This window comes from Erinaceus europaeus, chromosome 17 (assembly GCF_950295315.1).
Source record: "Erinaceus europaeus chromosome 17, mEriEur2.1, whole genome shotgun sequence".
In the NCBI taxonomy this organism is placed as follows: domain Eukaryota; kingdom Metazoa; phylum Chordata; class Mammalia; order Eulipotyphla; family Erinaceidae; genus Erinaceus; species Erinaceus europaeus.
The window spans coordinates 16,716,944-16,733,756 of NC_080178.1; the positions used below are offsets into that span (position 1 = coordinate 16,716,944).

A 16,813-nucleotide genomic window follows, 5' to 3' on the forward strand; every position below is an offset into this window, starting at 1 on the left:
TTTCCCATTTTTGTGAACTTCACTACCTTTGTTCCCCTTTTACAAATTAGGGAACTGAGGCCCAGCAGAATCAGATGACTTGTCTAAGATCATCCCAACTAGTCAGTGCCAGAGTTTGGCCTAAAATTAGCTTCCTTGGACACCCAGTGGAGAGCTGGCTGTCCGGACACCTGGAGGCAGGTCTTTGTTTTTTTTCTCCCTGGGAAGCATCAGCTGCCATTTCTCAGGTTATCCCTGGGGAGCCCTCACAAAAGCAGCTGTGTGCAACCTCCAGATAAATCTACACTGTGAAGCATGAAATGTCACACAAATATAAGATATTTGTATATAGAGTAAAATACAAAAGTAAAAATATAATATAAAATAGTTTTGAGGGAGCAGCAGAATGTTTCCAACCATAAGTGTGGTCAATATTTAAGATACAAGACAGGACTAGGGAAATAGCATAATGGCTATGCAAAGAGACTTCCATGCCAGAGGCACCAGAGGTGCCAGGTTCAGTCCCCAGCACCTCCATAAGCCAGAGCTAAGCAGTGCTTTGGTAAAATAGGCAAAATGAAAAGAAGTAAATATTTTAAAGAGAGAGAACTTATATAAATGATTACTCAATAAAATAAAATACAGGACAAGTGAATTATAGGATCAGCTATAACATACCCGATAGTTTGTGGGGTCCTGATGCTTTGGGGGTCTGGGGGAGTCTCAGAGTTAGGAGACGAGAAGGACTCAAGGAGGTGCCAGGTCTGACCTTCATTCTCCACAGAGGGCCCTTGCTTGCTGAACCGCCCCCAGAAGGAATTCCTATTTCTGTGTGTCTCACTGAAAAGCAAACCCAGAGAGGCAGGGTAGTCGGTCAGCTCTGGCTGTTGCAGACACAAGCCAATCACCATCAGGCTGGGTCTGCGATTCAAGCAGGACTGGGCTCCTCCCCTCTCTCTTGGTTACATGAGAGGCCTTAGGTCTGTGTTCCTTTCTCCTTGGGTGCAGCTGTGACCAGTGATCATGACGGAGGCTGTGACTGCTATGTTCAGGGCAGCGTGGCCAACAGAATGGGCTCCGTGGAGGCCCAGACAGCCCTAAAGAAGCGACAGCTGCACACCATCTGGGAAGAAGGCCTGGTGCTCCCCCTGGCGGAAGAGGAACTCCCCACAGCCACCCTGACACTGACCCTGAGGACCTGTGACCGTTTCTCCCGCCACAGTGTGGCAGGGGAGCTCCGCCTGAGCCTGGATGGGGTGACTGTGCCTCTGGGGGCTGCACAGTGGGGTGAGCTGAAGACTTCAGTCAAGGTAGGGCTCTCCCCTCCAGAAAAGGCCAGATCTATCAGTGGACCATCTGGGCTGGGCCAGTACTCATGGGGCAAGCCTTAGAGACTGTGTGTGTGTGTGTGTGTGTGTGTGTGTGTGTATGTGTGTGTGTGTTTGTGTATTTGGGATTTCTGATGACTAGTTTTGCTTCTACCTTGCCGTTCGAAGATAACATACATAGAAACTACTGTGGGGTGGGAGTCGGGCAGTAGCGCAGTGGCTTAAGCTTAAGCACACGTGGCGCAAAGCACAAGGACTGGCAGAAGGATCCAGGTTCAAAACCCCAGCTTGCCACCTGCAGGGGAGTCACTTCAGAAGCAGTGAAGCATGTCTGTAGGTATGTCTGTCTTTCTCTTCCCTTCTCTGTCTTCTCCTCCTCTCTCCATTTTTCTCTATTCTATCCAACAATGACATCAATAACAACAACAATAATAACTACAACAATAAAAAAAACAAGGGCAACAAAAGGAAATAAATATTTTAAAAAATCTTTAAAAAGGTAGAAGGTCTGGCTTCTGTAATTGCTTCCTCGCTGAACATGGGCGTTGACTGGTCGGTCCATACTCCCAGTCTGCCTCTCTCTTTCCTTAGTAGGGTGGGTCTCTGGGGAAGCTGAGCTCCAGGAATAAAAAAGAAAAAATAAATAAAAAAAAATAAATTAAAAAAAAAATCTTTAAAAAGAAAAGAAACAGCCATGGGAAGTCTCATGTTGGGAGTGTATGAGTATATTGGCTCTGATGCTGACAGTATTATTCTCATTTAAATTATCTCTTGTTGGGCTGGGCAGGCAATGTAAAGGCTGTGCAAAGACTTTTATGCTTGAAACTCCAAAGTCCCAGGTTCAGTCCCCAGTACCACCACCATGAGCCACAGCTGAGCAGTGCTCTGTGAACAAATTACATGAATACATTCCCCTATGCTTCTTGTGCACCTACTATGTGCAGAAGCTGAGCAGCAGGTAGAGCCCTCACAGAATGGACAGACCAGGGAGATAGACTGAAGTACATGACTGGTGATGATGATATAGTCCTTCTCCCACCCCACCCCCCATGTCCAAAAGAGTGACTTACTGGTATGGTAACTTACTTTTTGGGCATAGACAAGTTATTGCCATTTATTGATAAGGGGAAAAATGTTTTAGTTTTCTGCTCCAGTAACCTACCCAATCACAGCAACCAGAAACCTAAACCAGCAACTGGCCTGTGTTGCATCATAAGACATCTAAAACAGGGCTAACCACAGTGCACCGCCGGAGAGGATGGAGGGTTCTAGAAGGTGTGGTGTGCTGTGACCTTTGGTCTGGGCTTCAAGGAACTGCTGAGACTGGAGGTAGCCCCATATTGTTGGCTTTTGTTTTCTTTTTTTCTTTTTTTTTTTTTTTCCTCCATGGTTATTGCTGGGCTCGGTGCCTGCACCATGAATCCACCGCTCCTGGAGGCCATTTTTTCCCCCTTTTGTTGCCCTTGTTGTAGCTTCGTTGTGGTTATTATTATTGCCCTTGTTGACGCAATTCATTGTTGGATAGGACAGAGAGAAATGGAGAGAGGAGGGGAAGACAGAGTGGGGGGAGAGAAAGATAGACACCTGCAGACCTGCTTCACCGCCTGTGAAGCGACTCCCCTGCAGGTGGGGAGCCGGGGGCTCGAACCGGGATCCTTACGCCGGTCCCTGCGCTTTGCGCCACCTGCGCTTAACCCACTGCGCCACCGCCCAACCCCCGGCTTTTGTTTTCTGATCCACCTTCCTACTCTGTGCCTTTTAATAGGTGAATTGAGGCCATTGACATTTATTGATATCAATGATTGAAGATATTTTAATACCATTTTTGTAGATTTTTAGAGTGTTCTGATATATGGCATATTTATGGTGGTCTATTTATAGTAAACCTTTCAGAACTTCTTTCAGGGCAGGCTTGGTGCTAGTTGATTCTTTCAACAACTGCTGCTTGTCTGAGAAGGTTTTTATGCCTCCATCTAGTCTGAATGACAGTCAGGCAGGATACAGTAGTCTTGGTTGGAAGCCTTTATCACTGAGCACTCGATAGATATCTTGCCATTCTCTTCTGGCCTGTAGTGTTTGTGTGGAGAAGTCTGCTGCTAACCTTATGGGTTTTCCTCTGTAGGTGTCTCTTTGTTTCTCTCTTGCAGCCTTCAGGATCCTTTCTTTATCCTTATTCCTTTCCATTCTAAATAGGATGTGTCTTGGTGTCTTTAATTTTGGTTAATTCTGTTTGGGACCCTCTGGGCTTCTTGAACCTTTATGTCTTTGTTATTGTCTAGACTAGAGAAGTTCTCAGCTATTATGTCCTGAAGAATGCTTTCTTCCCCTCCCTCTCTTTCTTCCTCTGGTAAGCCAATAATGCATATATTATTTCTTTTGAAGTCATCCCATATGTCTCTGTTGTTGTTTTCAGTACCTCTTAATCTCTTTTGGAGATCTCTTACTTCTTTTTTAGTTGTCTCTGATTTATCCTCAATCTTGCTAATTCTGTCTTCAGCCTCATTTATTCTATTCTCTCTCCCCTCTACTGTTTTCTGTAGTTCATCTATTTTGTTACCCTGTTCTGATACTCTTTTAGGTTGTTCAGCTAGTTGTGTTCTTAGCTCAGCTATTTCATCTTTCAGCTCTCTAATAACCTTGAAATTGTGTTTTCTTCCAGAGTCTCATTTGTTGTTTCTGCATTTCTGATGACAATTCTTTCAAACTGTTTACTCACTCATGTTATTATTTCCTTAACTAATGTTTGGATATTGACCTCATTATTTTGTGCTTCAACCTTTGGGGGCTTTTAGCTGGACTCTTTTCCTGGTTCATTTCTCCAATATTTCTTCTTTTTGGTTTTAACCATTTTATATAGTATGTTATGAGGTCCCTCTCTCAGTACTTTTCAAATTACTGATCCCTCTTGCCTGGACTGACTTGTGTCTAAATAAGATAATTAAAGGGTTCACAGTTGTAGAAATTGACAGTTGTTTCAATATTATTTTAATCTCTGAGTTGGAGCACAGTGGCTTAAAAGCCTCTTTTGTCCATTTTCTTCCCTGTAGGCTATGGGAGCCTTAGGGCTTTTAAACTATAAGTAGGCTTCTTAGCTTAACCACTGACTTCAGACCAAGAGATAAAGCAGGGAGGGGCAGAGATAATCCAGTGGTTATGCAAAGAGACTCTCACAGCCTCACCACTAGGCCACGGAGTTATAGATCTTCTCCTGAGTTTCCTGGTTAGTTCTCTGTCCCCTGGTGTCCTACACACACACACACACACACACACACACACACACACACACACACACACACACACCCCGCTCCAGATTCTGAGGGCAGTAGCAATGGAGACTCACAATTGGATTTGGTGATTCTCAGGGGAGTCCTCTCCTCCCTTCAGCCGGCCCCTTGTTGGTGGAACAGACTGGAGGTGGTGTCTCAACTGGTAAACTGCCGGACTGTTACCAGCCACTTAATCTCTCCTGTCTGTCCACCAGCCACACGTGTTTGTACTCACCGGTGATTTGGTGGGTTCCTGAAGTTGTTCTAGTCCTGTCTTGTTGTGGTCCCAGGTGGTCTCCTTTGATATTCCTAGTTGACCCAGGATAGGAGAGGAGAGAAACACAGCTGCTGCTGCTCCGTAGCCCCACCTCTGGAAGTCCCAAAACCTAAAATAATTTCTTTTAATATTTTTAAAATTATCTTTATTTGTTGCATAGAGACAGTCAGAAATTGAAAGGGAAGGGAGAGAGAGAGAGACAGAGACACACCTGCAGCCCTGCTTCACCACTTGCAAAGCTTTCCCCCTGCAGGTGGGGACTAGGGGCTCAAACTTGGGTCCTTGTGTACTGTAACATGCATGCTTAACCAGGTGCACCAGTACCCAGCCCCTAAAGCTAAAGTAATATCTTTTTTTGTTTAATTGAGCCCAGATCTTTTATTTATTTATTTATTAAGATTTATTTATTAATGAGAAAGATAGGAGTCTAGTATATGTGCTGCTGGGGATTGAACTCAGGACTTTATGCTGGAGAGTCCAGTGCTTTATCTACCTCGCCATCTCCCAGACCCACAAACCTAAAATAATTTCTATCTGGCTTTTTTCCCTTTCTTTCTTCCTTCCTTCCTTCCTTTCTTTCTTTCTTTCTTTCTTTCTTTCTTTCTTTCTTTCTTTTTCCACAAGGATTATTTCTACATGATGAATCTACCACTCCTGGAGGCTTTTTTTCTTTCTAACTTTTCCTTCCTTCCATCCTTCCTTCCTTCCTTCCTTCCTTTCATCCTTCTTATTTTACTTTTTTAATATAAAGACAGAAATTAAGATGAGAGAGGGACATAGAGAAGAAGAGATAAAGAGAGAGACTTGCAGCACTGCTTCACTGCTCATGTTGCTTCTCCCCTGCAAGTGGGGATCAGGGACTTGAACACAGGTCCTGCACACAGTGACAGACATGCTCAACTGACTGAGTTACCACCACCCCTCCCCTTTCCCCCCACTCTCACCCCCATCTGGCCCTTTACAGAAAAAGGCTACCACCTCTACTAAAATTAACACTTTTTTTCCCCTTTTGTTGCCCTTGCTGTTTTTTTATTGTTATTGATGTCATTGTTGTTGTTGGATAGGACAGAGAGAAATGGAAAGGAGGGGAAGACAGAGAGGGGGAGAGAAAGATAGACACCTGCAGACCTGCTTCACCGCCTGTGAAGTGACCCCCCTGCAGGTGGGGAGCTGGAGGCTCGAACCGGGATCCTTACACCGGTCCTTGCACTTTGCATCACCTGCGCTTAACCCACTGTGCTACCGCCCAACTCCCGAACACTCACCTTTTGAGCCTTTGTCCCCTATTAGCTGTTTCGCCTGAAGCTCACCTAAATCCTTTCCCAAATCCATCCAGCAGGAGTGACATCAGGGTCTGGAGAGATTATTTGGCAGGAGCCACAAGCTTTGCCACACGTGCATGCACTGCCCGGGTTCAGTAACACTGAACGTGCAGGAGGCCCTGACTGCAAATGTAGCGTGGCTTCATGGCTGCTACCCCAGTTACCGACTGAGGCTTAGAGTAGCCCAGCTGGGCGGGAGACAGCAGAGCTCAGACTTGAGGCCAGCTTGATCCGGGACCCCCACATTGTATCCTTGTCCCCGTGCCACGTCAGAGCCTGTCAGTGAGTGAGATGCAGCCAGTAGGCAGCTTTCCTGTCACTGCAGGTGTGGGGGGCACACCTTCACTCCCACCTGCCCCCTCCTTCCTCCCATCTCCTCCTTGCTCATCTCTCTTTCCTGGGCTTTGAACACCGACAGCCACTCTCTGTGGGCGATCAGCTGCTCCTAAGGCCTCTAATGAGTGTGTGATTTGGGAGTTGTGCAGCATCACAGTTGAGGAGCCTGGGAAGAGGAGCGGACATTATTGAGTTGCCAACTGGCAAACCAGCTTTCTCTGAAGATGAACCTCCTGCCCCTGCCCTACCCCTTGGGGTTTTGGAAACCCTCGCACCTCTTCAAAAGGTCTGAGATACAGGTTTTCTAAGAAGAAGGCTCAGGCAATGATAAGATTGCAACCCCTGTGTCTAAAGCAAAGATCAGTCATTCATTCCACAAATACTTTGTGCATTTTTTTCATCATGTGCCAGGCATTGTGTGTGAAGAGCCAACAACTCACCAGAAATTAGTTGTCATCATCATCATCATCATCATAGTCTTTTTGGTTTGTTTGTTTGCCTCCAGGATTATTGGTGGGGCTCGGTGGCTGCACTGCTTCCGGAGGCCATTTTTTCCCATTTTGTTGCCCTTGTTGTTGTCATTATTATTGTTGTTGTCATTACTGTTGTTTTGTTAGATAGGACGGAGAGAAATTGAGGGCGGGAGACAGAGGGGGAGAGAAAGACAGACAGATACCTGCAGACCTGCTTCACTGCCTGTGAAGCGAACCCCCTGCAGGTGGGGAGCCGGTGGCTTGAACCGGGATCCTTAAGCCGCTCCTTGAGTTTTGTGCCATGTTAGCTTAGCCCGCTGTGCTACCGCCCAGCCCCCCTCATCATAGTCTTTGTAGCTGTCACTATTCTGAAAACACTGTCAGGGCAATCTGGGGTCACAGGAGGAGGAGGTGATGCTCCATTCAGCTGCTTGGGGGAAGAGTCCCTTGATTGCCCCAGCCCAGATGTTTTCCTTTTCTTGGCTACCAGGGGTTAACGGAGATACCTTCAGTGTCCCAGTTCTCACCGGAAGCCACTCAGCTGAAAGTGGTATGTGTGTCACCAGTGACCAAGAAAAGCCCCCTCCAAGGGCGACGGGAATGATTCACTGAGAACCCGAGAAAGATGGGGGTGAGGCAGGAAGAGGCCAGAAGGAGAAACCAGGGAGACCTTTCTGTCTGCAGGCACTTTAGCAGGTGGCTGACATGTAGCTGACTAGACACTTCTGGGGTTCCAGGACCCTCCCAAAAGTGACAAAGAATCCATGCTCTGTTCACTTGGTCTCAGAAGCTGACTCAAGTCTGCATCCAGGACAGTGATGGTGACCCTGCAGCTGTGGCCTTGCACCAGAAGAGGGCGCCCACCCCAATCTTCTTCTTCTAGCTTTTGCCCTTCTTCCGTAGCCAGTCAACAGCATCTGCTTGTTGCTAGCTTTGAAAGTGACAGGGATCCATGTGGATTCAGTCGGCTAGGAAGGATCGTCAGTTTCCCCAATGAATGGGTACTCACGTGATGCACCACAGGAAGGTCGATCCAATGCCCACCCCAATCCTCTGCCCCCACTCCCAGTGCAGGACAAAGCTTCTGTTCCTTTCCTAGAAGGAACCCACAGAGGGCACTCAAGAGCCCTGGGGTTCTGACTCACCCTTCACCAGGGACCCTGACCAGGGTTTACTGGATGCACAGCCCCAGGCATCCATGGAACTTCTTGAGATACCAGGGTCCCAGGTTGAAAACAAGTCCAGATTGTTACCCAGCTTGTTCTTGGTGTCAAGATTGTGTGACCGCCTCACCCTTTATTCTGACAAGAATTCACTGTGACATCTGAGTGCTGAGTGCTGGGGTAGGTGATGAAACTGTGCCCAGTTCAGACTCCATGTTTAGGAAACTGTCACACTTACATACTGCAGGGGGCCATTTCAGTCACACTGCACCTGACATATAAAGGTGGTCCCCAAGCTCCTGTGGGCTTAACAGCCATGGCAGCTGCACCATCTGAGTTTGTGTCAGGACACTTGGTGAGGGTCACACAGCAATGACGTTGCCCAGTGACATGCTTTTAAGACTGTCACCTTGTCACTGGCTGTGTTCATGTCACTGGCAGCCCCTTGAGTCACCTCCACTGCACTGCAGGCAACAAAGGGCAGTGCTGGAGGAGAGGTAGGAGGGGACTGAGGCTGTGACACTTGGAGGGACAGTGTCCAAGCTCCGTCCTCTCCACCCCCAAACTACCTGCCCCTGTGGGCATGGCCCACAGTCAGCCTTCTCCTTAACATTGGGGGAAGGCATCTGCATTGATCAAAAGAAAAGACATGGTGTCCTCAGCTGGCACCTCCCCTCAGTCACCTGAAGCCCCAGGGTCACAGATACCGCCTCCACGGGCCACTCTTGCTCATCTCTGTCCTTTGGTGGTTTGTTGAAATGTGTTGTGGCATTGCCACGGGAGGCACCCTAAAATTTTGAAGGGAGAAGTGCTGGGTGACTGGTGACCCCTATAAAATGCAGTCACACCCACAGTCTATTTCTGACCCCTGGCCTTGCACTTCTTTGGCTGGTCATTCTGCACACAGACCAAGGGGGGTAGCCCCTCAGAACAGATGCACCCCATGATCTACTCTTGGCCATGCAGAGGCCAGAGGAAGACCTTTTTTTTTTCTTTCCTCTAGGGTTATTACTGGGTACAGAGCCTGCACTACAAATCCACTACTCCTAGTGGCCTTTTTTTTTTTTTTTTTTTTTATTGAGAGAAAGGGGAAGATAGAGAGGGGAAGATAAAGATAGACACTTGCAGACTGCTTATCTCTTGAAGCTGACCCTTCTGCAGGTGGAGAACTGAGGGCTCAAACCAGAACCCTTGCAGCAGTTCTGTGTGTCACACACACTATGTGTGCTTAGCCCAGTGGGCCACCACACGGCCCCATAAGGAAGGGTTTTTACAAACAGAGGGATGAGGTTGGGGTTATGTAAATATAATGGTTATACAAAGAAACTCTCATTCTTGAGGCTTCAAGTCCCAGGTTCAATCCCCCATACCACCATAAGCCAGAGATGAGTAGTGCTCTGGTTAAAAAAAAAAAGAAAGAAAGAAAGAAAATGAAGCAAAACAGAGGAATGAGAGGACGGGTGGTGACACACCCGGTAGAGCACGAACTTTGCGTACCCAAAGACCCAGGTCAAGCCCCCACTTCCCACCCCACCTGCAGAGGGGCAGCCTCAGGAGGTGAGGGGTTCCTGGTTCCCTGCCTCTGCCACACCCTGAGTAGTACCACCCTGCCCTGTGGTGTGTGTTTACCAGGTTTGAATCTATTAGAAGGATTCCAGTTTGTGGCAGAGGAAGCAAATCATTCAAGCAGTGCTGTGCATGGACAATTCTTCTTCCCTTTCGAGAAGCTAGCACAGAAGGAAACATGGTTTCTCAGGTGCCTGCTGGTCTCAGGTTGGGTGCATGGGCCAGAAGCCAGCCCTCCATGGAGCTCCCTCCTATGTCTCCCCTTATGCTACAGGAGTCGTCTGAGGGGGCAGGAGAGGTGCTCTTGTCAGTCAGCTACCTCCCGGCTGCCAGCCGCCTCCTGGTGGTGCTGATCAAGGCCAAGAACCTCCATTCCACACAGCCCAAGGAGCTTCTGGGCAAAGGTGAGTGGCAGGGAGGAGGGGAAGGGTAGAGGGCAGTGCCTGGGGTGGGGGCCAGGCAGGCAGGCAGGCAGTGATGGAGGATTCTCTGACAGGGAGACAGGACTTTCAAACAAGGAGTGTTTATTATGCCGGAAGGCCCAGCCAGACTCTTGTCTAAAAACTGAACTACAAACACTGTGGGGTTTTGGTTTTATACAGCTATCTTTTCTCGCCACAAGTCACAGCAACATACTTAAAGGTTAATTTTTCTTTTCTACATAAAGAGAGCACACTTTGTCTTGCTTATCAGCAGGGTTTGCTGGCAGGCCTTTTTAGTAGGTGGGGTAGAGAACTCACTGTCAGCCAGCCAAGGTCAAGTTGATTACTTTTAGCAGAAAGTCTATGCTGATGGGGTTGGAGGGAAGCCTGCCTCCAACTGAGTTCTTTTTTTTTTTTCCTTTCAGGTTTTTTTTTTTATTATTTATAAAAAGGAAATATTGACAAAACCATAGGATAAGAGGAGTACAACTCCACACAATTCCCACCACCAGAGCTGTATCCCATCCCTTCCCCTGATAGCTTCCCTATTCTTTTATTTATTTATTTTTGCCTCCAGGGTTATTGCTGAGGCTCAGTGCCTCAGTGCCTGCACCATGAATCCACTGCTCCTGGAGGCCATTTTTTTTCTTCCTTTTGTTGCCCTTGTTGTTGTAGCCTTGTTGTAGTTATTATTATTGTTGTTGTTGTTGTTGTCTTGTTAGGACAGAGAGAAATGGAGAGAGGAGGGGAAGACAGAGAGTGGAAGAGAAAGATAGACACCTGCAGACCTGCTTCACCACCTGTGAAGCGACTCCCCTGCAGGTGGGGAGTCAGGGACTCGAACCGGGATTCTTATGCCGGTCCTTGCGCTTTGCTCCACGTGCACTTAACCCGTGCGCTACTGCCTGACCCCAGATACCCTCTTCTTTTACCCTCTGGGAGCATGGACCCAGGGTCATTGTGGGATGCAGAAGGTGGAAGGTCTGGCTTCTGTAATTGCTTCCCCGCTGAACATGGGCGTTGACTGGTGGATCCATACTCCCAACCTGCCTCTCTCTTTCCTTAGTAGGGTGGGGCTCTGGGGAAGCGGAGCTCCAGGACACATTGGTGGGGTTGTCTGTCCAGGGAGGTCTGGTTGGCATCATGCTAGCATCTGGAACCTGGTGGCTGAAAAGAGAGTTAACATACAAAGCCAAATAAATTGTTGAACAATCATGAACCTAAAGGCTGGTATAGTGCAGCTGAGTTCTTCTTATTCAGGGTGCAAAATTAACCCTTTCCTTTTCTGCCTCAGTGTTTCCTGTGTGCTTCTTTGTCCCCCACCCTAAATTCACCAGCCAGCTGAGTGTCCTTCAGGGACACACTCACCTCTTCCATGTGATGTCCATTCTCTCCTGGGTCCATCTGGGGCACCAGGGACCAGCTCTGAGCCACCAGGTCCCCTACCCAGCAGGGACTCCAAGAGAACCAGACTCAGGCTCAGGCTGGAGACAGGGAGCAGCGCCTGGGCGGTCAGGGTGACTTGACCTAGTTAGCCTGTGTCACCCCGACCTGGCTGGTGCCTGCTTGAGGGCAGGTGGCAGGAAGCCCCACTTTTTCCCTTCTCACCCAGCCTCCTCTGCTCTCTCTGTCAGCCTGTGCCAGCCTGCAACTCCCTCCAGGCTGCAGAGGGGTAAAGCCAGATGGCATGTGGGTGCGTGGGCTGAGAAGGTCTGCGTTGTAAAGTGTCCACTGGGTACCCTGATTAACATCTCCTCAGCTGGCTTCCCCTTCCTTCCTCCTTCCCTTCCTCCCTCCCTCCCTCCCTCCCTTCCTTCCTCCCTTCTTTCTTTTTTTTTTTTAAAGATTTTATTTATTTATTTATTCCCTTTTGTTGCCCTTGTTGTTTTATTGTTGTTCGCTGTAGGATAGGACAGAGAGAAATGGAGGGAGGAGGGGAAGACAGAGAGGGGGAGAGAAAGACAGACACCTGCAGACCTGCTTCACCGCCTGTGAAGAGACTCCCCTGCAGGTGGGGAGCCAGGGGCTCGAACCGGGATCTTTACGCCGGTCCTTGCGCTTTGCGCCACGTGCGCTTAACGCGCTCTGCTACCACCGGACTCCCCCTCCCTTCTTTCCTTCCTTCCTTCCTCCCTTCCTTCCTCCCTCCCTCCCTTCCTTCCTCCCTTCCTTATATAGATAGGACAGAGGACAACTGAGTTGCGGGGGTGGGGGGTGAGATAGGGAGAGAGAAAGACAGATACCTGCAGACCTGCTTCAACACTTGTGAAGCTCCCCCCCTGTTCCCTGCAGGTGGGGAGCGGGACTGGAACCCAGGTCTTTGTACATGGTTAAGACGTGCACTCCACTGTGTGTGCCACTGCCCAGTCACTCTGATCAGCTTTCTGGGAGTCTCTGTCTTTCCCTCTGGATGCCTCAGCCCCACATCCTAGGGAGTGATACAGACTCTCATCTAAGCAGGTCTGACACCTGCCCTCAACCTGAATTCTCATTGTAGAGAAGGAAATCTGTGGGAGCGTATGGCAGATGTGACTAGAAATCTGTCCCCAGCTTGGAATCTCCAAACCACAGATCTCAAGCAGATGCAATCAGCAGAGTAGATCCTGCTGACAGATCCCTGGAGTAAGGACAGCCCATAGAGATTTTTTTGCCTTTTTTTTCTCATCCTCTTGGGGCAATTCATTGCTTTTGCTCTTTTTTTTTTTAATAGCTCTTGTCAGGACAATTACAGCAACACTCCATCTCTCTAATGCCTCTGCTGAAACAGCAGACTCACCCCCGGGGGTGATAATTATAGCAATAAATATAGAGCAACAATTATTTGCACATTAGCGTAAGGAACCTTGACTAAGGAAAATCCAATTAGGGTCCTGAGCCTTATAATGTTACATCTGATGTTGGAGGGGGGAATCTATTTGCTGTGCCCCTCCCTTGGGGTCACCTCCACTCTCACCCTCCTTGTAAAGTTGGGTGCTCAAGGAAGACCCAACAGAAGCAGAGAAGGCAGCTAGTCAGCAGGGGACTGACAATTTTAATAAAATTTTAATAAAATGCCCTGACAGAGAATGGAGAGGGGCAGAGACTTGGGGAGGGTTTCGCTTTGCTGGTTAGAGGCTGAATCCAGCCACACACAGGGTCTCTGAGCCAAACAGATTGAGAGATGTTGGAGTGTTGGAGCTTCCCACAGTGCCACGGTATCTCCCATGTGGTGCTAGGGTTCACATTTGGGTTGTGCAGATAGAAACCTACCTGGTGAGCAAGCTCTTGGCCCAAGTCTAGATCCTGAGTACATCAAACTCTGTGTTTCCAACTCCAAGAGGGGGGCTCCTGGGTCTCACCACACTTCTTCCCGAAGCTTACTTTCTTCCCTTCTCTCTGTTTCTGTCCCCCACCCCAGATGTTTCTGTCAAGGTGACCTTGAAGCACCAGGCCAGGAAACTGAAGAAAAAGCAGACAAAACGGGCCAAGCACAAGATCAACCCCGTCTGGAATGAGATGATCATGTTTGAGCTGCCGGACGAGCTGCTGCGGGACTCCAGCGTGGAGCTGGAGGTGCTGGGCCAGGATGAGGGGGGCCGGAGCTGCACCCCCCTGGGCCACTGCAGCCTGGGCCTGCACGCCGCCGGCTCCCAGCGCAGCCACTGGGAGGAGATGCTCAAAAACCCAAGGCGACAGATCGCTATGTGGCATCAGCTGCACCTGTGACCCTTACCCCCTCTGAGACCCCCGTGTGCTCCATCTATCCTCCTCTAGACACCCCTGTGATGGGCCTGTATGCAAGGGCCAGCACCCACATCTCTTCTCCCCACCCTCCCATCTCTGTCAAGGGAGCAGGGCAGTGTGTACACGTGGGACGCTTGCTTGGGCGTTCCTCAGAGGGGACATTTACTGGATGCAGCCCAGATCTGCACAGTTTTGGAGATCAGGCCAGGCCAGATGCACAGGAATTTGGATCACCAATGCAAAGGGAATGTAATGTGGGTTTTGAAAAACCAGCATTACAAAGGAGGGAAAAAAAGATGAAGGAAGTGAAACCACTCCAGACCCACCTCTTAAAAGTCAAGCTTGTCCAGGTAGCAAGGGACCTCAGCCAGCAGCAAGTCCCACTGCTGACTCAAAGCAGCAGCCCTGCATTCTCATCAGACCTTAGCCCAGGCAGAGTGACCAGCAGACTCTGGGAGTCCCAGGCCCATCAGTAGACATTCCAAGTAAGGATTCTAGGCCCAAATCCAGAAGCCTCCTCTTCCTCCTCTTCCTCCCTTTCCTTTCAAGTACTGAGGAGTTTGGATGCATAATAGTTTGTATTTGGAGAAATCCCTTCTATGGGATCCCAGACAGGGTTTCACAGACCCAGGCAGGACCCTGAGATTTTGGGGGGAGTTGATTCCATTGGTGTGAAGTATAGGAGTCTCTGGGTTTTTACCTGATTACTTTAATCCTCAATATCCACCCTATTCGAACCCCCCCCCCCCATCCACCTAGCTTTCTAGATCTTGTGTCTGTACTGTTAAATACCTCTGCTGGGTTTTGTTTTTAAGATTTTATTTATTCACTTACTGGACAAAGACAGAAACTTAGATGGAAGGGGAGAATAAAAGAGAGAGAGAGAGAGAGAGACCTGCAGCACTATTTCACTACTTGTGAAGTTTCCCCTTGCAGGTGGGGACTAAGGGCTTGAACCTGGGTCCTTGTGTACTGTAACCCATGTGCTTAATGGAGTGTGCCACCACCCAGCCCTGGATACCTCTGCTCTTTTGTCACATACTCATTCTGAATTCCACTGGTGGGGGGTGGGAGGGGTGGGGCTTCTCTGGCAAGGCCTGGATGGGACCCCTTCTGAGTCATCAGGATAGATCCCGAGCCCTATCTGCTGTGACTACCAGCATCACCAAGGTGACCCTCAGTGACAGCCCCATCCCTTCCCAGCGTCCCAGACACTTCAGGACAAATCCATTCATTCTGTTGCATCTGATAAGATGGAGGTGGGGAGGATGGTCATCTGACATCAGAAGGAAACTGCAAATATGTCTCCCTCCCTCTGCTGTTGAGACCTCACAGTTCAGCTTTTCAGCATCTCAGTACATGAGCAGAAGGCAAGTTCCAGGCTCTTGTAGTGTTACTTCTGATAGTTGTTCACACTGTTCATTCGCTTGGAGGGAAGAGCCTTGCTGAGCCAGTGTGCCATTTGCCTGAGCACTGGGACTCTCAGTGTATCGCCAGCGCTGTGTGTGAAGTAGGACTGACTCGCAGCATTCTTGTGCTCAAATGTTGTGGGCTCTTTGGGGGGTGGGGGTGGTGCAGGGGGAGGCTGCCAGCAGATCATCTTTCAGCTTCACATAGGCAACTTGGCAATACCTAGAAGGTACCAGGACCACCCCACACATTTCCAGAACCAGGGCTTCTGTGTTTGAGCTCAATACTGACATCATCCAAACTCTGGGCTTTCAGATGTCACCCTTGATCTCAGAATTCCTGGGCCAGCTGAGTCAAAACTGCCCTTCATCCCTTTGATAAGACAAGACACCCTCACCCTCCCTCTGTGAATCTGAGCTGAAGCCTCTCATGAGCGTTGCAGCTTTCAGTACAGAAGGACAAAAGAGCCAGAAATAACTTCTCCCCTTTCTCAGTAAGGACAGAAAACTGTCTAGTGTCTCTTCATTGAAAGAGGACTTCCTGGTAGTTGGAAATCTAGAGTATGAAGGTTGACTACCTCTTGCCAAATCTTTTCCGGGGAAAGTGGTTGTTAAAGGATTTCTCAAGTGGGTCTACATGGGCAAGATGGCCACCCTGTGTGAGCTGCCCCAACCTGTCCTCCTTGTCCACTTCAGTCTGTTGAAACCAGAAAGTGCAGGTTCCATGGCCATATAGGTCCAGCACACTGAAGCCAGGGGGCCAGGGCTGTACGGGGGTGAGGCAGTGCGGGGTGAGCCCCCGGTCACAGAACTGTCAGGTCCACTTGTAGGTGCTCTACCAGGAGGCAGAGATTTTTCAATTTTTTTAAAAAATATATATATTTATTTATTGGAGAGAGACAGCCAGAAATTGAGAGGGGAGGGGGAGATAGAGAGGAAGAGAGACAGACACCTGCAGCCCTGCTTCACCGCTCGTGAAGCTTTTCCCCTGGAGGTGGGGACCGGGGACTCAAACCTGAGTCCTGGTGCACTGTAATGTGAGCACCTATCCAGGTGCACCACCATCCAGCCCCAGCAGTGATTTTTCTAACATGTCCAAGGTTTCATTTCTCAGAGTCCAAACTACAAGTCTCCCCTAGTGGGAATCACATTCCCCCGCAAAGGTCTTAGGGGCAACCACCACCTGTCTGAGCAGGAATGTGCTAGAACGAGGTCAGTTTGGCATGGGAAGTCCATCTGTTGTGTTCACTGGTGAATTCTGAATAATTCTCAGAATTGCACATGAGCAGGCCTACAAGTAAATATTCGCTGCATGAAAAGGCATAGGCTGAAAAAGAGCTGCTGTGGTTCTTGCAAATATCAGACTCCTAGGTGAACTCTTAATAGTAAAAGCATGGTACTTTGAAGCAACTAACTGAAAAATCCATGCCATTTCCAACAATTCAGAATTCCCCGTATGAGCGTGACCAATGAGAGAAAACGGAATGGCTGTGCTTCCCACCAGCCTTCTGCCTTGTGAATCCCCAATCCTGAGATACTGGATCTCCAA

The 16,813-nt window shown here is 48.9% G+C and overlaps 1 protein-coding gene across 1 annotated transcript in view; it reads left to right on the forward strand.

Moving 5' to 3' along the window:
- Window positions 1-14,865, forward strand: part of SYT13 (synaptotagmin 13) — a 49,220-nt gene extending 34,355 nt beyond the window's left edge. The window contains exons 4-6 of the mRNA XM_007519099.3: window positions 988-1,289; window positions 9,985-10,114; window positions 13,530-14,865. Coding sequence (XP_007519161.1) covers window positions 988-1,289; window positions 9,985-10,114; window positions 13,530-13,837 — 740 coding nt within the window. The 3' untranslated portion in view covers window positions 13,838-14,865. The remainder of the gene's footprint in view (window positions 1-987; window positions 1,290-9,984; window positions 10,115-13,529) is intronic.
- Window positions 14,866-16,813: the final 1,948 nt, after the last annotated feature.